Genomic DNA, 24,534 nt, shown 5'->3' on the forward strand with positions numbered 1-24,534 from the left:
AATTGTAAATTCTCCTCAATAAGTGACATTCATTAAAAGCATTCAATACATAAAACATGCAACTACACAGATATATACAACATCAATACGTATATGTGGGTTGTGGCCAGGGCCACTCTATTTGTGGCTTTTATCAAAGTACTCAAATGTGAATATTATATGTGAATACACAAAGAGGGGAACAAGAGTAACCACAATCTACTAGTTGTAATAAGTGCAATTATTCCATAGAGAAATGCATATCACATTTCTTCATATATTTGATTAAGTGCAAGTCATGCATTTACGTTTCAATATGTTTGGTGCAAAGCAATACTTTATAGTAAATTCAGTCAGAGATGATGGGTGGAGGGAAGCAGGGACAAGAATCACAACCACTATCATGTCAATTCACCAAAGGGGATAGTGTATCCTAAATTGGGTTAAAAAATCAAACCTTGTTTATATAAATATGTCCAAATTAATATGTATCATACGAATCCCATTACATACCATAGTTATGTTGATTTTCATCATCAAATTGCCAATGGCCATCCAGGATCCATCTGCTGGCACAACAATTATATCTATGTCATGGATGGGAAGTGTCCAGATTGGAACTTGTAATGAAAAGATTGTTCTGGCTGATCCACCCCCAAGGGTATGCCTGGTAATATAATAAGAGGACATATTTAAAAATAGGGCGGGGAAAACAATCAAAAGAAGTTATATATAACCATACCCTAAAAAATAGAATGCCAAGACGAAAGTGTGGCAATCCCTATGTATACTAATGACTGAAAATCATTGAATCACACCCTAAAGTTCTCAAATATGTGATTAGCCTCTAGCAATTATGTGAGACCATATGTGTCCAAATAACGCATGAAGAACCTTGCAGCATTATAAGTATTGAATCCAAATCTCAATGTCAATTTGGCTATATTGTTAGTTGCTCACCCGAGCATTTTATATTCCAGTGAACACAAGACCATATGTTAATAAGGTTCAGAAAATAAAGAATATAAATTGTGCAAAGCGTGAACTAAATAACAAAAAACACAAATTATGCCTTACAACAGAATGGCCAAGCACATCTGCACCCCCTTGCTTGATACGAGTATTTAAAGGCAGTATATACTGCTGGAAAACGCCATCAGGTATGAATAGCAAGCTCATCTATTTCTGAGAATCCATGCACATCTTTCTTCAGTGGCAGAAAAGCATTATGGAAAATGTCGTCAATTAGATTACCTATGATGCCACTATATCATAGCCCCAAAAACATGTTTGTACATAAACGTGAGAACACCGAAATAAACAGGACCTCAATTTAGAGAGGTGGGAAAGTTCATAACTAAATAGCCGAGTGCATCCAGACCTCATTGCCTAATGAAAAGCATTCAACAAACAATTTGGCAGCGCCACAATCTGCTGTGCTATCCGCTGTACGACGTCCTCTCCAAACCCATCCTTTTTCCTACCGCCATAATGGTGCTGGTCATATGGGGAGATAATTGGAAGGGATGTAACTAAACAATGAAAACTAATTACTAATCCTAAAAAGACATTCCAAAGTCTAACCCACCTGAGAGAAAAGAAGCCTTGTAATTGTCTGACATAAAGGAATTTCAATGGCCGGAGTGATAGAAGGGAAAGTACCATATCCTCAGTGCCCGTATACTGGCAAGTGCAAATAGTGATGGTCCATACACAGGGGAACCCCACATAAGTAGCAGCCATACACTGTCCATTTCCGTGTGCATTAATCACCGTTTAGGAAACCTCACCCAAGGGTGCAAATTCAAAACTCAGGGAACAAGCATCTCAAAATATGCCATCAAAAACAAAGTAGCCCATAAACCAATCTATGACAATCACACAGCTAGCAATACTATGGTAATATGCCACTTAAAGCTAAGTAGCCATATATCAATCCGTGACAACTACACTGCTGCAATATTATTGGAAGTAGCCATTGTTGGTGTCATTCTTAAAGCATATGAAAACCGTTAAACATACAAGTGAACTGGCATCTCCAATTTTCATTATATATGAATCATCGATGGTGAATTCAAAGACAAAAGTCAAGAATAATGACCGTTTCCAACATCCATGAATAATGTCAAGCTTAGAATCGTTGGTTTCAATTGTCAAAGAAGTTGTGATGGCAATGATGGAATATGGAACTGATGCATAACTGGATCCAAATGGCCAATGCCAAAATATCTCAAAAAATAGGGAGAAACCTAAAAATGTGTTTCTGAAGGTAAAAAAGGTTGCGGAAACCAAGTAAGCATTACAAAAAATAAGAGCCCATATAATATTCTCCTTTGTGGGTCCTTATCATTACATGCGCTCAACAAAAAAGTTGGTTCACAGCTCAATGATGAGTATTCCAATCCACATTCATAGTTTATTTGGACCCCTCACCAAACATTAGGGTAAAGCAACTACTTGAGTACAGAGTATATAAACATTTATACTGCATCAACCAAAGATATGTTAACAAAAAGTAATGGAACTCCTCTTCGATGTTATCGAACATTTCAACATTACATAGGAGGCAAATCCAACCTGCATCGTTGTGCCTTAACAACAACTCCCTATCCCACCCTGGAATTGTTGTGGGGGGGGTATATGGTTGATGCCATGGAACCAGATATCTACGCTGTCAGCATATGAAACGTTAAAGAATATCTCATATCCTTGTTTCAAGCCACCCAAATGTGTTCCTCTTTTCAAGATTTTAATAATCTCACAGTGCTACCAAATTATATTTTGTTACAACCAAATCCAATGATATAGGTAACAAATATCATTTTAAATTTTATAAGATGGCAAATCTTATGTGTTTTTTGTTTTGTGTTGTAGCTAAACTGGGTGATCTTGTTTCTCCCATAACTGCATACATTACATTCCTGGCGCATAAAAACCCTAGCCATAGAGGAAAGCCATGTCTTTCTCCACCCTCTGGTTGTTACATAGCTCGGGCACAATTAATTCCTTAAGGTTTGGACCCTACGAAAAGTCACTTTAGGTTTGCATGACATGTGGTTTTTTATCCCCGGTACCTCAGTCAATAGCTGCCAGTGTTTCCACAATATTTTGTAGATCTCATTGCTGAGCATGGTGTATTTAGTGACAAAGGCTACTAGTCCCTGCTTCCTATTTTCCAACTTCTGTTTTCAGAGAGTATCTTCCCATGACATCTCTTTAATTCTTACTTCTGCCTTACGCAAGAAAGTATCATCATAACTTGTCTCATGGCAAGGAGGAGGACGTAAACAGCCAATGGGAAAACAAGTGCTTTATTGGAGTTAAGTAAGTCTCGGTCTGTTAATGTCACAGACAAATTGGGGAATGAACCAAACAATGTCTCTTCCTGGAGAGCGTAGCCAGGGATCTTCCTTCTCCTAACCGTGGGTTCCGGCGAGAGGTTTGGCTGGTGTCAAGGATTACATCAAACCGCTTGTCCATCGGCGTCTCGGGCATCCAGTGGTGTATCGGGAGGGGGGGAGGAAATGAACAAAACAAATGAATAGGGGCCTTTAGTTTCAGGCACAAGGTTTATATGGCTTGGGAAGGGTTGTGAGGGATCACCCAGCGATTCTAGGGGCGTGCGGAGGAGGGAGAAGACCGACACCGGGAATAACCAAGAGCGAGCTACCCCGAGGACTCCCCACCTTCTCCACCCGCACGCAGATGATCCTCCCTCTTCCTGGGACCCAGGAGTCGTGAACGCACCTGTTGGAGCCACGTTCCTCCATGGACGTGGCGGGGCGAAAAGCGATGTTGGCCTCCAGGCTCCGCTGGTCTCTCGAGGGTGTCTTCGGTCTCTGGTGTCTTCCAGCACGGCTCGGGTCCTGCGGTCTCGGCTTCTGGATCCGCAACAGCTGATGCTTCCTGCTTCCCCTCGCACCCGTCTTCATTGGCTGCCTTTGTTTTGACTTGTGTCGTCACTCTAGGCCCTGCCTCCAAGGCCAGATGGAAGACTGGTTCCTGTTCCCAGTTAAAGGGCCAGTAACACAGAGGCCACTCGAGGTCAGCTTCGGGGCTTTCAGCTTTAGAGGGCTGGGGAGACAAAAAAGGGGGGTTCAAGGGGGAAGGCAGAGGAAGAAGTCGGTCAAGACTTTCCGACTTCTGACATAACCTCTGTCCTTAAACCATTCTGTTGTGTGTGTAAAATTAGCATCAAATGACTAATACTACTGCAATTTTGTCTCACGCGAACCATTTCATCAAACAGAATATTATTAACCACTGATTTGGGGTAGGTGCTAGTGGCATGCAGAATTTTATTGTATGCAGAAGTCTTTATATATTGTACTCTGTATTGAACCCCCTTCAAAATAGAAGAGAATATTCAGGAATGCGATCCTCTTACAACTGTGATTCATAGTCAGTTTGACATTGTATGCATTGTCATTAAATAGGCATGATATTCCAATAATTAATGATTTCACAACATAATGATTTCATTGATGTACCACCCCAAAAAAAGACAAAATCGGCCCCAGGCATGCTCCCGCACATACCAGCCTACCAAAAAACTCAGAATAAGAGGAAGCAAAATTGGAGCCCATTGCAGTCCCTTGTGTTTGGTGGTAGAAGAAAATAATTCCTGGTAAGTATGATGTCCACCATTTCAACTATTGTTCAATTATGTTCCAGGAAATCAGCAGTTCTAGTGTGAAGGAAGGACTCTAAAGCTTGGATTCCAAGGTCTTCTGAATGCAAGTATATAGGCTTGCGTCATCCATAGTCACAAACATCAAGTCTTGTGACCATGGGACATCCTCAGATTTACTCAGCATGTCTTTGCTATCCTGAATATATGCTGGAAGACTGCATGCAAATGTCTGTAAGAACCTATCTACATACTCCGAAAGATGTTTGGTCAGGGAAAATACACCCAAAATGATCCGTCTTCCTGGGAGGAAGGTACCCCTCTTATGGAGCTTAGGGAAAATGTATATGAACGGAAAGCGTGGATTTCTAACAGAGAGGTAACTGTATTACTCACCTCAAAGCTTGATATAAGAAGATGCAAGAGGTGACATTCTATATTAGCATGGCAGGTGTCTCAGGTAATTCTTGACCAGTGAGCACACTGCCTGCTGGAGTATATGTAACAGGGCTGCATATGCACATATAGAAATCCACCTCTCTCCTAAGGATTTATTAGCTGGGACAGAACAACATTGCAACACTCAGGATCTTTCCTTATTTTGGAAGCAGGAAGAAATGCATTATCTCTTGTATCACCATCCATGTTGAACTAAAAAAGACTATCATCTTGTGAGAAATTCACCTCAAAGGCGCTGATTCAGATCAGGGTCGGAAAGCTCTCTGACCGAGCCGGATCCGGAGTGTTTTCCAACCAAGCCAGACTCCTACAGTCCAACCGAGCGAGTACGATGCGGCTGCATGCTGCCGCGCTCAGTTCGGTCGGACTCCCATAGAAGTCAATGGGAGCCGGTCGTACGATGCGTACATGGGCTCCCATTGACTGGATGGGTACGTCTCGAACAAGGACGCCCCCTAAAGTGGGTACACGCCGGTGCCATCCACACCGTACATGCCTGTGTTGGGGAGACCCTTGGGTCTCCCCCTGTGTCCGAGTCGTAAGGCTGCGGGTGACGGGGGGTCTGACGTGGACCCCCAAAGGCAGCTTCCTGGACATTTTATGAGCCGGAAACTTCGGCTTGATCCGGCTGTCAGACTCGTGCATCGTACTGGCTCGGTCGGAATTCACCTCCATTGAACGGCACGGTTTGCTTACGGGCGAGGCGTAAGGAGCGGTTCGGACCCGGAAACGATTTGGTCGCTGATTTTGCGTTTCTCACATTGTACTTGCTCGCTCGTACAGCTGTATGAGTCGGGCAGAGAACACGCGTACCGCTCATACTTTTTAAGGCTGGATCGCGTTCGGGGACCTTCCAAGTGAGATCGAATTCGGCCCCTAATTGTATCATGGAACTAATGGAGTTTTCTGGTTAAGTGATTTAAAATGCTTGACTTCTGTGAGAGACCAGGTACCTAGAGGTCTCTATGAGTTGGGGGATCCAACAAGAACTGGGATGTGCTGTACTGCAGGAATCACTTAAAACTAGACACCTTTTCTTCAATTTCCCATTGTTTTTTATACAAATCGTTTTCGTTAAGAGCTAATAATTTTTTGGGTATGATGAAATTGATATGGTCTTTAAAGTGGTGTAACAAAGGCCCCCGCAGCCCCCTCAGTGCAGGGCACCCCACAGGAGCTCCAAGGGGCCCCCTCAGCACAGCACCCTGGCCTGAGAGCTCCTGAGTAAGTCCAGAAGGAGGGCCCTCCATGTACTTTGCAGGGGGGGGTTCAAGTTTCTTTACACCACTGAGTCTTTAGATTTTATTTCTTTTAACTGTGCCACTGTTTGGGTTCTTGTATCCATGGGTTTACCTAACACTTCTGAGGAGCAAATCTTGAACTCAGCCCACATTACCAAAGGACGAGACAAGGATAATTTCAAGGAGACTCTGGTCTGCCCAGTGAGATCCCGGCCAAAGGTTGTTGCAAGAACAGTGCTGTAGCACTTTAATGTCAATGGTCACTCTTACCCTTAAGCCTACTTTTTCTTACAGTTATTTATTCAGAGGGACTAACCGCCCTACTTTGTTCTTTAATGTACAAAATAATTTATTTAGCTTTTTTCCCCATAACTCATGTATTGGAAAAGTGCCTTTTGTTCTGCAGGCTGAAGCATATATAAATTCATACATACCATTTTTTCAGGTGGTTGGATGCGATCGTATACTTGGGTCCACTGCCGTACTTGACTCATGCGGGGTGTGCAATGGCAATAACTCTACATGTAGGATGTACAAGAGCCAATATACCAAACAACACTACTCAAACCGTAAGTAGCATAATGCATATTGTTGTGCAGTTTTTCTTTACAGTGTCTTTTTCGTTAATAGAGTAATAATAAAACTGAAAAAGATATCTCTTGTAAGCAGATTTAGTCCAAAGGCTAAGAACTGGGTAATGCATAAGATCGCATTTATCTACCATTGTTCAGTGCTGAGTTTGAGCTGGTGGTTGGCGGTGGGACCCACCGGCACTCAGTTTTGAGGACCCACACATATTTTTCCTCAACAAACTTCGATCAATAGGCATGGAAGACAAATGCACAAATAGAGGAAATAAGAATGAATAGAAAGTTGGAAAACTATGACAAAGAGCGAAAGTTGGGCATGTAAGAGGAAGAAACGGAAGGAGGGAGTGTCTGGTGATGGGTTAAAGATGTGTACACAAGAAGGCTGTGGAAAAACCTTTTTCCAGTGCGTAGAGGGTTGAGAAGATCCTAAATCGAAGTAAAACCTCCCACATCAAATTGTTAGACAACGAAAATTACTCCAAGTAACCACACAGTGGTTAATCAAAAACGCAGTGAAGCGGGTAGGGGCGAAGTATGAAGTATGAGGATAGGTGTATAACTTCACCAAAAGGTGAGCAAGGAAGCAATTCCTTTTTGTTTAGTTACCCTCACACACCCTAGTGGTGTCACTCTTCATCATCGGGTCACCCCGACGCCTATAAGTCAGGGTGGGCTCAACCACAGTGTTGGGAGCCCTTTGGAATAGTTGAAGACCAGGGGGAAATAAAGATAAAAACCTCGGACAGATCCCCAGTTTGCCTTTATTCTTGGGTCTGTCAGGTTATTAAAAATCTTTAAAAATGGGTCAAATGGGAGTATTATGGTCCTATGACCCTGGTGCCGACATGTTTCTTTCTTCAGGACAATGGTCGTCCACCCTGGGGTACAGAGAGGGGGTACAGAGAGGGGATTCACTATCCTGTCAGTAAGTAAAGGGCAGAGAAGCTGCCCTTTATGTGTGTAACAGATAATTCATCTGTCATGTGTGGTTCTCCATCTGTGAAGAGAACAAAAAGAAAAAGAAAAACAACATCTACATTGTATGAGCATATTATGGTATTTCCTTGATGCTGTTTCTCATATACGTGCGTTGGATGGAGACCAAATCAACAAATGCCAAGTGACTATGCAAATAGAAGTGTTCAGTCTCATCCAAACATGTGCCACTCACCTCTTTATCTGTACATAATATTGCTACATGACTCTCTGTCGATGACAAAGGGAAAATTAGATAAATAATTAATTTTCCCTTGTCATTGTCCATCGAAATCCCCCACTGCTCTTACCTGCACAGGCTGCGGCTGCCCGATATAAATTAAGGCTGTTGAAGGCAGTTTCTTGACAGCACTATCACAAATGAACAGGAGGGGGTGAAAAACTGCAACAAATGGCCTAAATTTGCCTTGTTATAATGGGAAATACTTTTACAAAAGATAAAATAAAATGTTCCCTAATTCTTTGAGCCTGCATCACAGCAGATTTGCAGAATCCAAACTGCTATTGGCTAAAACACCAGGACTCCCAGAGATAAGACTCTCAACTAGGGCCTCTTTATTGCAAAGTGCAAGGACACTAGATAATCAACATTTGCACAATGCAATTTTGCTATATGTAAGACCCCATAGCGCTCTATTTTTTTCAGCTTTTCAGTTAATGGTTCCTTTTTGTCTGATCATCAGGGTGTTGCTCTGCCTTTTAGATTCATTCTCAGGAAAGACCGCATCACCTGGACCATGAGCGACCGAGGTGACTCAGAAGCACCTGTTTGTAAGTTAATAAAATGTCCTTGAGGAAAGAGAATGCAGGCACCGCCAGTATCTGCCACCATATAGTGGTTTTTTGAATGATTTAACATCTATAAATAGATTTTGACTGGCTGATGCTACAAAAATCTGTTTAGCAAGCCCATCTACTGCTGCCTCTGCGACCAGCGTGACTAGTGCCATCCAGCCTGTAGTTCTACAGTGGATTTTGTGGCACATGGCCCAAGAGAGTGTCAACTTACTATAACTGCAGGACTGGAATCATATGTAGTAACAGAGAACAGATCAAATTTTTCAACCTACAAGGGAGAGACAAAACCCAAAACTTATTGGAAATTTCAGAGTTGAGTGGAGATCCCTCTCTGAATTCTAAGGTGGAATAGAAGTGTTGGGAGACTCAGTCAGTGTCATACTGGAGTAGAAAAGAGGCCCGTATACCAAAATAAGAGGCCACACTTATGAACTGGGTTCATGAAGCAGGAATGAAAAGAATGTGCAAGACTCGGAGAAAGAGAGAGAAGTGCAAGGTGGTTAACAGAAGAGGCGAGATCTGGAAGCAAGAGTAAACAGCCTTGGTATTTGGCCACCCTGGAGTACAGCAGTGCTCTTGGCCGCTTCTAAGAAACACTTTGGGTCCCTAAACCTATTTATTCACTTTTTTACAAATTAAGTACTGGAAATAGCACTGGAAACAGTACTATAATAAGACCAAAAGAGAAAGAAAGCGAGTGGGAGGATCGATCAGAAACATATTCTTCCTGGCTTTATGTGGTTTGTGCACATGTAAGCCAGAGCCAGTGCGGGGACTGAGAAAAGTACCCCCGAATGACTCTAGAAAGTAGACACCGCTTCCTCACAATCACAGACTACAGCTGTCGTTTTTTGGCCCTTATGTCAGCACACTCAGAACAGTGGATTCAACAAAAACGAGAACACCCACTCCGTCAGAAAGCTTCAGTACGAAATGATTGGCAATAGTAAGCAGTACACAAGATACTTAGGGCCATCTGTATCAAGGTACCCATTTGCGATTCTAAAATAGCGATTTTTAAGAAATCGCTATTTCATTATCGCAAATTGGTATATATGTACAAATTCGCATTTTTTTGCCAATTCTTAGTATTCCTTAATTGCGATTAGCAAATTGCGAATCGCAGTTAAGGAATACTTTCCCATTCATTTCTATGGGCCAGGAGGCCCATAGGAATGAATGGGAAGGTATTCTCAATTTTACGATTCGCAATTTGAAAATCACAAATTGAGAATAATTTCAAGGGTGCAGGGGTGTCCAAAGGACACCCTGTTGCACCCCTAAAATAAGCATGGGTGCACATGTGGTGCACTTACATGCCCTAAGGGCATGTATGTGCGTCACAAGGCACTTTAAAAATGCAAAAATGGGCATTTTTCAAGGAATTCGCAAATTACCACCAACTTGAAGTTGGTGGTAATTTGCGATTCCTTAGGGACAATTTGCAATTTTTCTTTGCTTCTTACATTGCATTTAAGGAATCTCAAAATTTGCGATTCCTTAAATGCAATTGCAAAATAAGGAATCGCAAATTTTGCGTTTCCTTATTTTGCACCAGATTTTCCTTTATACATACCATTTTGCAAATTCGCATTCGCAAACGCCGAAATTCTGCGACATCTGTACATCCACTCGGCCTCTCAAGTAATATTACTTTCACTTGTAATCACAGCCATACTCATAGCTGGTTAGCCTCACATAACAATTCCAGTGATCCGTGGTGTACAACGCAAGCCACTCTCTGGCCTGGTAGAAGTATCGGCATTAGCTTCAGTTTCGGAGCGGAATCTGAGCACAGCAGAAGGGGTGGTGAAAATATATTTAGTCCCAGACAGAACAGATATCATCGGCTAACAGCCATCCAATTGTTCATTGCAATATGTGAATATGAATATGTGTTAACCAGTCCTTAAATCTGGGCCAATCCCATCGCCAGTAAATCAACACACATCTTGTCTCAAACAAATAGAACAAAGGCAGTGTACCTTCTTCTATCTGTGGCTCTGCCTCTATGCTGCACTGTCGCTGAATGGAAGAACGTCCAAGTTGTGCTTCCATGAAGTGATTGGCTACTCTGACTGCTGCCTTCAATTAGAGAGAGTCCTGCTTGCAAAAACCTCAATTCAGTAGAAAAACGGAGGTAAACGTATTTCAGACGTCCGAATGTACACTGTAAAGGGGAACTCTTTCTGTGGAGCTTGCGCCCCCCCCAGAGGTGTTGCCATGACCCCCTGGGGGCCGCGTCCCCCAGTTTGAAGACCTCTGTTTTAAGGGGTCCTCCTTTCAAGAAAAAAATGAAACAATTGACTTAAGTGGAGCATTGCAAAGCACTAATTACACATACATTTGCTTAAAAGGCCATAATATTTAAGTGCTTCATGGCGTGCCAATGAAGTCTCACGCTCCAGAGGAGTTGAGTAGTTGACCTGTTTTTTCAAACTGTACTACAAGTGCCCTCCCCATTTCAATAATTACCTCAAGTGTCAAGATCAGCATTTTATTCTGGGTCTCCTCTGTTTCCTATATGGCATGGTTGTCCCCTTATGCCAAGAAATACCGATAATATTTTTTTGCCATTGATGCCGTCATTATACAATGTGTAACCTGTATGTGAGAAAATGACCTCCAGTATGTCAGGGCCAACATTTTGCCATGGCTGCTGCCAATCCCCAATATCATGGCATTGTTCTCCCGTATGCAATACGCCAACAGTAACATGTTGCTCTGGGTCTCCCTCATACCAAGAACTACAGCCAGCATGCATAGGCCTGGAGTTTGTCATAAGTGCCATCCCTAACACCAAAAATTGCCCCCAAGTATGTCGCAATGGTGTCCGCCATAAGCTAAGAAATACCTCCAGTAGGTTAGGACCAGTGGCAGTCTATGAAGCATAACATACAGACACTCACAGAAATTCACTCACTCTCACATGCTTCCACACGTTCTCACAAACTGTCTTACTTTCTCACTCACATGCTGACCCACTGTTTCACGCACACACTCACACAGTTACTCACTCACTATCTCACTCACATCCTCACACTGTCTCACTCATTGTTCCACTGACATGTTCACTGACTGTCACTCACATGCTCACACACTCTCAATCACATGCTGACATATTGTTTCACTCACTGTCTTACTTTCTCACTCGCATGCTAGAACACTGCCTCACTCACTTACATTCACACCCACAGTGTTATTTACACACACATAGACACACTATTTCATCATTGCTTGCTGTCCCACTCACATACTCTCTCACTCCCTGTCTCATTCACACACTGACACACAATCATAATCACAAGCTTGCACACTGTCCAACTCATATGCTAAGACATGCGCTCACTGTCTCACTCACATACTCAGCAATCTCACACAATGCCACACTCATTGTTTCACTCGTATACTCAATCACTGACTGACTCATGCATATGCTCACTCGTACCCAATATCTCACACACATGCTTACACACTGCCCCATTCTCTGACTCATCCCCATGTTCACATACTGGTTCACTTACATGTTCACAATCTTTCTCAGACACTGTCTCACTCACAGGTGTTACTGCCATCAATAGAGTAATTATTAACCTGAACAATATATCTTTTTAAAGTAGAGTCAGTTTAAAGGCTAAGAACTGTTGTTGTCCTACTTTGCATTAAGTTAAATCATTCTGTTTCTAGGGTAAAAATAGGCAGGCATTTTCTTTTGGTGGGAAATCTGAAACTCTATACATTTTCTAAATTTCGACTTCAGAATCCTAACGATTGTCTATAACTCTTAAGTAGTGTAGTGATGGTGTAGTATAGTTCCAATAGGATGTATGACGTTACAACGCACACTTTTACAACGCATACCTTTGCAACGCATTTTTTACAACGCAACATCCATTGCAACGCATTCCATTACAACGCATGCCATTACAACGACATTTTAAAAACTACATTTACAACGCATTCCATTACAACGCATACTACCTTTACAACGCATACCATTACAACGCATTACATTACATTGCATGTTTGGTAAGTATTGGATAGTGTAGGGGTAACATTTACTATTCTAACTCCAAGGGGTGCAACAGTAGGGTAAGTGTTGGATAGTGTAGGGGTAAAAATTACTATTCTAACTCCAGGGGGTGCAACAGTAAGGTAAGTGTTGGATAGTGTAGGGGTAAAAATTACTATTCTAACTCCAGGGGGTGCAACAGTAGGGTATGTGTTGGATGGTAATGTTATGCGTTGTAATGGTATGCGTTGTAATGACTGAGTTGTAATGACATGCGTTGTAGTGGTGTGCGTTGTAGTGTCATGCTTTGTAATGGTTGCGCTGTAAATGCATGCGTTGTAATGGATGTTGCGTTGTAAAAGTTTTGTTGTAATGGTAGTGCGTTGTAAAAGTTGCGTTGTAAAGGTTGTTTCCCGTTCCTATATTCCCAATAGGCTCTGCGCATTGGAATAATATATCCTGTAGATTAGACATAGGACTGAGGTTGACTAGGTCTCATGGTCTTTGAAAGTGGGGGGTGGAGGATAGGGAGGTGATATTCTTCCTTATTTCCAGTGCACAAACACGCAAGCCAAGGGTTTGAAGTTTTTCTCACAAGAAAATTCTGGAAAAAATTGGGTAACACTTTTCACATAAATGTTCCAAAAAACCACATGCTCTGAAATGGCACTCTCAAAATGTGCAAGTAGGTCCATGGTGTACCAGTTGAGATGGATACTCGTGAGGATTTGATTCCAGTTTTTATCAAATGTGCTATGGGTGCCACCCTTCAAGAAATAAAATGACCTCAGGTATGTCAGGGGGCCAGCATTGTCATGAGTGCCACCCTTATGCTTACAATTGCCAACATTGGGCTTGTGCCAGGTGTTTGCTATGGATTAGGCCTGGGTGAGCTAGCAGAGTTCTGCTATGCAGAATTCTGTGGAGTGGCCCGAAAACTCTACGAGATGCCGCAGAATTTTGCGGATGGGCGGAGTTGCTCAATGTGCCCATTCACACTACGCTTTTGACGTTCGACAATGTGATGTATCTTCTCACACCCAAAATCATGCGCAAATGGCCTTTAGTGTAGAAAATTTGGTTGAGGGTACAACCAGGTGCAGCTGTGGTCACTGGTGCTCTCTTGCGCTTGCTATCTTCACAAAAAAGGTGCTGGATGTTGCTGGCATGGCCTGAAGCCCCAGTAGAGGCCGGAAAGTCTTGCGAGCTCTCATGGACAGTCAGTAAGCCTCGCAGGCGCTCATGGGTGGTTGGCAAATCTCACTTGGGCTCACGGCAGCTGGCAAATCTGGCCAGCATTCGCAAAAACCCGGCTTGAGTGCGGCAAATGAAAAAAAAATTCTGCTACGAGGTGGATTGCGGAATTTATTGAAAACTCTGCATTCTTCATGGAACGCGGAGTTCACAAATTCCATGAGTAGAGCGGAGTTTACCTCCCAGGCCTACTATTGTTGCAAAGCACATACCATAGATGGTACCATTTAAAAAAATAACTTCAGTATGTCAGGGACATAATTTTCTCATTGTTGCAGGCCACACCCCAATAACACATGGGCGTCCAACCTTATGCCAAGGATTATCTGCAGTATGCCAGCACCATCAATTGGCCCTGGATGCCCCATATAGTAAGAACTAACTCCCCTATGTCAGGGACTCGATTTTGCAAAGGGATGCTCTCACTTATTCCAAGAATTACATCCAATAGGACAGTGCCACAATGCTGCCATGATTGCCTCTTTAAGCCAAAAAATACATCCACTTCGCCAATGCCAGTGGCAGACTCACAAGCATCCCACACACACTCTTACACGCTAATTCACTCTCAGATGCTCACATACTAACACATGCTTTTAAAGTGTCTCGCGTTGTCTCACTCATTGTCTTACTTGGTGTCACACCATATAACTTTAATTATCTCACTCACATGCTCACACGCTGTGCCAATAACTGTCTCATGCACTATCTCACTCTCATGATCACATACTGTCTCTCTGACACTCATTCACTCATGTTCACATGCAGACATTCTCACTCCCATGCCCCCACATATATTTATTATCTCACATGCGTACGTATTGCCCCTTTCAGAGTTTCACTCATGCTCACACAAAAACTGTCTCATTCACATGCTCGCACACTGTCTCACTTACTGTCTCACTCACATGCTTACACACTCTCACTTACATGCCCACACATTCCTCACTATCTCACTCACTGTCTCACTCACTGCCCCACATGATCATACACTGACTCACTCGCACACTTAGTCTTACTGACATACTCACACTCCCTCACCGTCTCACTCACATGCTCACGCATTATATCATTAATACAAAGTCTCATTCTTTCTCTAACTCAAAACATGCTCAACCACTATTTCCTCACATTCTTACCACCCTCTCACTCACATGCTTGCACGCTGTCTCGCACACGATCTCAGATACTTACACATGGTCTCACTTGTTGTCTTACTCACAACCTCTTACTCTGCCTCTCTCACAAGCTCACATGTTCACTCTGCATCACTGCATATCCCACACACATAATCAGACACTGTAACTCTGTCTCACTTAAATGCTCACATACTGTCTCACTCACATATTCCCACACTGTCTCACACATTGTCTCACTCATATGTTTACTCATATACTCACTATCTCACTGGTATGCTCAAACACTGCCCCAATCATTGTCTCACGTGCTTGCTAAGACACTGTCTCCGGCATATGCTCACACACTGTCACACACACTGTTTCGACTGTATAATCACTTACATACTGTCTTATTCCATGCTTACTTATTGTCTCACTCACGCGCTTACTCACTGTCTCAAATAGTGAGCGAGATTCAAACAGTAAATGTGGACAAAAGCATGTGTTTGCAAGATAATGGAATATGAGAGTAAGAAGAAGTTAGAAAATAAGGTAAATAGATATGGTGGAGTCCAGTGAGTGAAAATAAGGTAAAGAGAAATGGGAGTACAAAGAAGACGGTGGCTGGAGAAGTGAAAGGCTGCTCATTGTCGAAAATAAAACAGCACATCAAGAAGCCGAAAGTACAACTAGTGTTTACTGTGAAATAGCAAGCAACACAGCGAAATGATTATAGACAATTGTCATTTCAACAGACCAAGGATCTCGCTAGAAAAAGGTCAGTTGGAGCATAATGCTAAAAATACATAAAATTAAACCAATATACGTATGCTTTCTCTCATTATAAGTTTATTGAACCTAACCATGTGACAGAAACTAGTCACTTTCTGCAAAAACCTATCTAATGAGCAGGTCCTTGAGGAGGACATATCATTCATTAATAGAAAACTTGGGCTCATTATAAAGCGCGGTTAGGCTTCTTTGAAATATGATAATGCACAACTATGAATAGCAAGGCTTCCACGCCTACTTGAACCATGAAAATTAGGAGGTGTAGTCATAGCTACTAGATATATTAAATGGTGGGTTTGCGAAATTCGCGTAATTTTCTCTTGTGTACTTATTGAAATTTCTGCACACAACGTGTAAATATACAAAATGCAAATCTGTCATTTTGCACTATATTTTATTGGCAAATTGAGCCCTCTTGTCAATTTTTGTCACAAAGACCTATTTAAACAAAAGCAGCATGAACAACAGCTGCTTGTGTTCTGTTGTTCCCACGCGTCACTTTAAATTTTGCCATCAGAGTGTAATTTCAGGACTTTCATATAACAAGCATAACGCAAAATTCCCCAAATTATGTGATTTACACCAACGTAATTTCAATTTTGCCCAGGGCTAAACCAGTGCAAATTTATTTCCATATTTTAGTTTAAAATATCGATATATTTTTGGTCATATATGTAAAACTCACAATATTGTAATGCATAAGAATATATGTGTGACACAATTACAAATACACAATAACATTTTCACACCATTTAAATGCAATCAAGGAACTAAAGGTCTAATTTAGAGCTTAGTAGGTGGGCCACTTCATCACCAACAAAATATTACCCCATCCACCTTATCCTAAGCACCAAAGGATGCTATGCCGTTAGAATATGGTTGAGGGGATATCCGTCACATTTCTGACAGTGTTTTGTCCGCCAAAGTCAAAATCAGGCCTTAACACAGAAAGAAGATATACATTTAGAAAACAGAATGACAAACAGAAAACAATGTAGATGGCTTATTACGATCCCCAGGAAGAAATCCCATGCATCAGTAGCATGCAGAACAGGACACAAAAGAGTCTCAATATATGTTTCTACCTGTTGTTTCCCCACTGACCTGCCTATGAAACCTTCTATCAATGGCATGATGGATTTGGGACCGTGATGTAAGTACATCAGACTATCTGCATTATTTTGAACAGATATTTTGATATACTTTTTTCTCTGTAGGACCACCAGAAAAATTCTGGCGGCCCTAAACATAAAAAAAAGAAATTACCCCCTACGCACTGGGACAACTGTACCTGCGTGTCGGAGGCATTAGTATTTTGTTTTACAAAAATAAACTTCTATTTTCAAGGTTTGGTTTTGTATAACAAAAACGTTTGCTGAGCGGCTGTATGAAATGTGGCAGCAATTTAGTTAACTTTGGTGCCTCCAGAGGAACAGCCACCTTGGTGGTTCCTCTAAAGGCAAACCGATCCCTGCCATAGTGATGGAAATCTCTAAATATAGTGGGTGGTAGACTGCCAGTGATGGAGAAGGTAATGGCCTCTGCCACCCTGTTGGACAGCTGTCCATCCTCCATACTATAAATGAAGCTGTCTGATTTCCACAAGATCAATCAGAATGCAACATTGTTCATGGGAGTCAAAGGTCATGGGATGCCCTGTCCTGTAATGTCATGATGCTTTGGTGAATTAATATCACTGAATGGATGGTATATATCAACATTTGCTAATTAAGGTTAATGGAATTTTCAAGGATGAAAATGTTCAGCTATCCATGCTCCACATAACTAGTCATTGAGCAAATATCCGCAGAACACCTGGGGCTGCATTATACATGCAGTGCACTTTCCTTCATTGCACTGGGCGCAATAAAGGAAAATGCGCTGCATTATGAAGAATGCACTGCCCCCAGGGCAGCCGCGAACTCGCGCTGCCACTGGGGCAGCGCATTCATGAGAAAAATGAAGCGGCTGCTTTAAAGGGACTCTGTGTTTTCACAGTGCAGGCGGCAAGCTGTCTGCACTTTCAAAGGGGATTAGAGATCCCCTTGCAGGCGGATGCAATCCGCGATGTCTGGGGGGTCCATAGGATCCCTTATCCTCCCTCCAGAGGGCTTCTCTCAAAGGGCATGCCCCATGCAAATAAGGGAACACCCCCTGAGGATAGTGCTGGTGCTTTATGCGGGCCAGCGCTATCGGTATTAATGAAGGAGCCACACAAGCATCTGTGGCCCCTTCTGTCATACCAAAGTGCCCAGCGGGCACACAAATACCCATTGCACCCCAGGGGCACTGTATAATACGGCCCCTGATCGACTGTATTGTAATGTATTTTTCCCTTTCCAACAATACATTGACAGACTGAACAATGTACAAAACCAGATGGTCAACTTAACACTGAACTTGCACTAACATGTTCATAAAAGGAAATGGTTGGCCTCAGGTGGAGTTCAGGATGACATTAAAATCCCTTGGCAACATAAAAAGGACTTCATAAGCAAGCACTCAGTGAGGGGAGTCACACCGCCTGGTCAGTGGCGGCTCCTTAAATTGAGCAATTGAGGAGTGGGCATGCATGTACGTATGCGAACTACCACCATCCACAAGCATACACAGGTGCACATAGTCAAACACATCCATTCACAAGCAAACACACTTGCACATATTCACACCCACCCATTCACAAGAAAATACAAGCACACACTTATATGCACTCATTCACATGCACACACCAAAGTACATCTACATTGATATATACATGCATACCGAAACATTCATTGAAGCACTAATTTGATGTGGTGTGGCAGTCAAAGTTAGGACAAATGGTAATAGGGAGAAACACAATAGCCCAGGAAGGAGCTGGAGCCTTTAACAAGAAAGCAAGATCTGAAGATACTGACACCTGTTCTCATTGGCTAACCTTATCAGGGGTCAGCCAATGAGAGGGGGACCTTTCCTAACTCGTCACAGAGTGGGGTGGGCCAGTGAGACTTGCTTTGTGAGACAGCAAAGATTGACTGTCCACCTAAATACCTCAGGTCTTAAATATAAAGCGTTCAAGGAAGCTCCCCTCATCACCTCGCTGGAACTGTGATATCTTCAACCCGGCAAAATCTGGCTGCATGCCATGTTCGCACATATTTGGTGTCTGTCAGGGTGACCGTTGCTCAGGTTGACAGACACTTGTCTTACTCTGGAAAACTGGGGGAGGGGGGCAAGAGCCCTGACACTCACAGTGATGGGCCACCACTGCATCTGATCTCCAGAAATTCACTAGAATTGAACTTCTCCAGGCTGTGGCTTGACAGGGTGAATGATAGGACGTGCCCATAAGGAGATTCAGACCACCGACTATGATATTGCAGAATCCTCAACCCACAACAGCCCAAAATTAATCTTTCAACACTCAGCCTGAAGATTAGCACACATGCAACTTTACCCTGAATATACAAAAAGAAACCACAATGCGTAATCTTAATTTGCCAAAATGAGGCCTAGGCAATCCTGTGGAAGGAGCCTTGGCGCTGAGGTGATGTTACTGAAACTGGGCCCGGTTGAACATCTTGCAGTGGTTGGAGGCTGGCTGAATTGAGCCCAGGGACTGGGGCAATGCTTGGTAAATCCAGAGCAAGAAGCAACTCTGAAGGGCAGTAGGTGGTGATGCTGCGCTGGCGTGTTGAAGACTCAGCCACAGGCGGAGCCCTATAGCCAGGCAGAGGCTGGGACAAAGAGCGAAGTGGACCAGCCTCCCCCTAGCTGTGGGGACAGGCGGGCCCGACAAATGGAGACAGAATTTGAGAGGCAGTTTTGCCAGGGGTGCACCCTTGCTGAGGACTATGATTTTGAGTGGGATACAGAGAGGGGCTGGTTTTGAGTTCCACTGGCTTTGCGGACCGACAGAGACGCTCAAACCAAGTTCCAAGTAAAAGAAGGGAATTACAAACTCACCCAGTGGTGGACAGAGTGGCCTGCATTGACTGTATAGCAGCAAGAGGTACATCTGATTGTCACTAACCTAGGTGCCAATAAACCAGCTGCAATAAATGAAATCTTTATGAAAAGGACAGACTGCTCTGTGTATCAAACAAAGAGTGACGAATGGTGGTGACCCTGGACCTCTCCTATTTCAGGCCCTGGCAAACTCAAATACTAAAACCAACTGGTATCTTCAAATGCACCACGATAAAACAGATAGTAACGCTACCTCCGCCAGACAGAAAATACACCACTGCCAAAAATGTACACAGCTACACCATCACACAATACACGACCTCACAAATGACTGTACACAAACACACTCATCAATAAGGCAAAAGGGCGATCTCTGCATATGCCAAAATGCCTAAGAAACCCTCAAATGCAGATGTACTCCCAGCAACACAATTACCAAGAAGGGCACTTGAAACAAAGATAGACACTGTGACAGTTGAGGTTAACCTAATGAGGCAAGATATGCAAAAATTATCTGAGAAAGGGCAAACCACAGTAGAAAAGTAAATCCTTTGTACCAAGGCGAACATTATAAAAAAGTTATCAGGATAAAACTCAAACAACAATCCTGGAAGATAAAGTAAACTGGGTGGAAGGACAACTCTAAATGAAATATTCTTCAAATCCTAAGGATTCTGGAACTAGTAGACGGCATGAAACCGAAGAATTTCTAAAGAACTGTAAACTACAATAGCTAAAACCAACCAGCTTGTCACCTCTATTTGCAATAGAGAGGGCCCACCATCCCTGCCAGCTCAGCTTCTACCTGGAGCTCATCCCAGGTCTATAACTGCAAGATTCCTAAATCACAGAGAGAGGTAATGCATGCTAAACCATGTTAGAAAAGTAGAAAGACCTAAATTCAAAAACCATAAAAAAACATGTTCCCATATTACACTAAGAAAGTTCAAATCCATCACAAATCGTTCCTGGAAGCTAAATAAACATTAAGGGGAATGTATCTGGAATTGTATGTTGCTGTTTCTGGCCCCTTTGAAAACATGAAAAAGTCTGGGAATGGTTGGGCATATGGGAATGTACTCCAGCATGTCAACACAGACCAAGGATATCTAGCTCCCTTCAGTTATCTCCGACATCAACAGATGGAAACAAGCCTTGAAAAGATCAATGCCATGCTCTGTAGACTGACAGACACCTAGAATAGTGACACAAGAATATAGCATCTTGATAGGAGAAACAACACGGTAGCCCAACGATTCCCAAGAAATGGCACAATTGCAGGGTCACCCATGTTCCGAAGAGGAAGCCAACACAGAAATGTAAATTCATGAACTATGCTACAGGTAAATTGGATACCGAATGCAAGCTGTAGATATAATCAAACTAAAAGCTATGATCTAGCACAAATGTCCTAGGCTTGCAGGTGGGTAGCAATATTTGGGTGCAGTCGTGCAAACAGCATGTTTTATATACAACACAACAACTTATATATTGCACTGTGAAGCATAACATGATCCTGGACCTAATTAGATCCACTTAACACATAGAGGAGCTGGTGAAAGTGGGTGACCTCTGGGACTGTGTTGTGCCTAACAGAACGTCCTTTAGGGGGGAATGCGGTACATCTGCAAATACAAATAGGAATTTCTTACACACCACATTGATCAAACATTACTTAAGGGAATACAGTCAGTTTTCAACTCATAGGGAAATGGATGGACCCTAATTACTGCCATAACTGTTTCTATGGTGGAGTGCCTACCTGAGGGAGAGGAAACACAGTTGGGTGCTATTGGCTATGGAGTAATAGTTGGTCGAACCAGCAGAAATTAACTTGATTTTAATGGACCCAGTATTCCACACAGCATGTACATTAATTATGTCAAAAGACATGAACGAAAAGATGGCAGATGCATTAATGTGAGAGGGCTGAATACATTTTCAAACTAACATCAAATCCAGTCCTACTTAAGATGCCATTGGATAGGAATAGCAATGCTTCTAGAAACGTGTCTTCATAAATGAAAGGATGATACATTACAGAGAAAATGTAGAGAGTAAATCTTTGCTGCAACCTACTCTACGTAGGCAAGGTGATTATTGACATGGGTGGCGCTGGAGAAGTCACTTGAAGCACAGGAGGTACGTACAGACCCAGAAGTATGATATGTTATAGTGGCAGGTCTCCTAGACGGAACGATCACTTGACTGGTGAATGTCTATGCATCTAACAAATTATTCTTTAGTGACATGTTCCAGATGGCCTATCCATATTAGGATTTCAGGTTCATGATGGCGAACACCATTAGTCTAAATTGGCAGAAATACACCCAAACAATTCACAAAAAGAGGCATGGAAGGATCCCTACTTGGACTACTGCAGGAAACAGAACCACATTCGCAAATTCTCCACCTATGGCAGGAGAATGGACCAGTGGTGAACACCAGAACATGAATTAGCAGAAAATGTACGAATACTTAGCAGAGTGATATAAACAAACACAGCAGATAACTGAACAATGTATTATGGATACTTTGATTTACATCAATGTACCCAAACTAACAATAGACTAAGTAGATTGGCTCAAGGCACCACTCAAAACAGAGGAAGTTAAAGAAACACTCCTATAAATGCAAAAATACAATGCACCAGGGACAGGTATCCTGCATATCTACACCAACAAGCATCCAATAACTAAATAGAGAAAATCTGCAAAGTATATGAAGAAGCATACTAAAGAGGCATTCTTTCCCCCACAATGAGACATGCTCTGATAGTCCTAATTCCCAAACCTAAAAAGATCTGGAGTTAGTATCTTCCTACCATCCACTGTCAATGTTCTTTGCTGACATTACAATTCTTAGTAAAATACTTGCAAATAGCATCTTGAAAATAATAACCACACTAATTTGGGAGGACCTATCCATTTATTTCAGGCAGAAGCACAAAGCGCAATACCCAAAGACTGACATATGTACTGAACATACTCCCCTCATGGGCAAAACCCTATGGGCTAGCGGCGTTGTATATTGAATACTCATTTGACTCAGTGGGATGATATTAATATGGACCATCCTAAAAAAGATGGGCTTTGAAGAAAATATTTGAAATAGCTTCAACTGTTGTATAACGAACCCATCTCAAGAGTATAGATAGATGGATAGGTCTCTGAAAGCTTGTCTCTGGAAAGGGGCACCCAATAAGGGTGCCCCAATGCTGAGTGGAACATACAAGTGGGATGCATGATACACAGCACTTCTCTATATGGGTGAAGCATTTATCTATTTAAAAGTCCCAGCACAATCGGTCCCCCTGCTCCTTAATGAGTTAGTGAAGTTCAAGTGTCCCGTTCAATCTGGGGCAAATATAAAATATTCCCCCTTGGATACCTATAAAACGTGGTCAAAATAAATGTATTGAAACTACACCTGGAATGGGAGATATCACATTTCAGATATTTGGTAATACAGGTCACACATAATAAACAGGCATGATATGCCCTTAACATGGGAAAGGTCTTAAAGAATCTGCGACAACAAATGACCTTGTGAAACACACTACCACTCTCAATTATGGAGCGAATATCAGTGGGAAATGACTATTGTTTCTCCTGCACACTGTCTCTGCATTGAAGAACCGGGTTTTCTTAGAACCCAGCGGTGCCAGGGACACACCCGAAGTCTTCGAATTCTCCTGTCTTGGAATACAGAGACACGGAATACTTCTGGATGGTGTCAGAGATCAAATTTATTAGCTGCAGCTAGTAACAGTAAACCAAGCAATACAACACGGTGTACAACTCAGGAAACTGCTCAATTTTCATAGAGCAAGACATCTCTTTTTATACACCATATTCTCTTTACAAATGCACACCCACTGCGCAAAATTCTAACCAATAGGGCACATTTTTAACTGAGTATCACATTAACAAAAACCCAATTTACAGTAACCCAAACCAAAAGTTAATTATTAGGACTGTCCCACATTCAATTTCCACAAGCCGTACAAACCCATAATTGAAAGCACTACCCATGTAATGACAAGTCGTAAGTCAAGAAACAATTCAGATGCTGATTAGGATAAGATATGTGCAAGGAAACTAAAAGTTAACGATATCCTGAACATTGATTGGCAATTTTAGACAAGAATCAAACTTAAGGGAAATTGGTTTTGCGAGGTCAGTTTCAGGTGAAGAGGTCAGTTTCTCTGCAATTCACTCACAAGTCAGAAAAGGGCCTGTTAATGCATACATGAACAATGATGCCCATGCAACTTTGTTCGTTCGGTTACCTCCACGGCCTACGTGAGGGCAACACAAAAATGGCGTCTTGAACAACTCAAACAAAATGGAGTCTGGTTCGAAATCACGGAACCTCAGACCCTCCTTTTGCCATTACGTAGGCAATGACCTAAACTCACGTCAATCTGAATCCAGGTCTATATCTATTCTCATCAGGTCATCAAGGTGTTGCTGTAACATCATCTTATTATCCTTCGCTTCTCTCGGGACTGGTCTTCTCACACGGATCGTAGCACAAAGACTACAAATGGCGGGACCACACTGGATGCATAAGCAACACGAGAAAAGGATTGCTAAAGCCATACCAAGAAACATCAGAATCTTCCATCCCCATTTGGACAGCAGTTTCCAAAACCATTCTATCAATGACCAGTTCCCTTCGTCTGCATGTATAGACTCAGCGGACTTATGTAACC

At 42.4% G+C, this 24,534-nt stretch overlaps 1 protein-coding gene across 2 annotated transcripts in view; it reads left to right on the forward strand.

Moving 5' to 3' along the window:
* Positions 1-24,534, forward strand: part of ADAMTS16 (ADAM metallopeptidase with thrombospondin type 1 motif 16) — a 1,002,496-nt gene that overhangs the window by 658,670 nt on the left and 319,292 nt on the right. For both annotated transcript variants that reach the window (XM_078687616.1, XM_078687617.1), the window contains one exon: positions 6,755-6,878. In XM_078687616.1, coding sequence (XP_078543742.1) covers positions 6,755-6,878 — 124 coding nt within the window. The remainder of the gene's footprint in view (positions 1-6,754; positions 6,879-24,534) is intronic.

This window comes from Lissotriton helveticus, chromosome 4_1 (assembly GCF_964261635.1).
Source record: "Lissotriton helveticus chromosome 4_1, aLisHel1.1, whole genome shotgun sequence".
Lineage (NCBI taxonomy): Eukaryota > Metazoa > Chordata > Amphibia > Caudata > Salamandridae > Lissotriton > Lissotriton helveticus.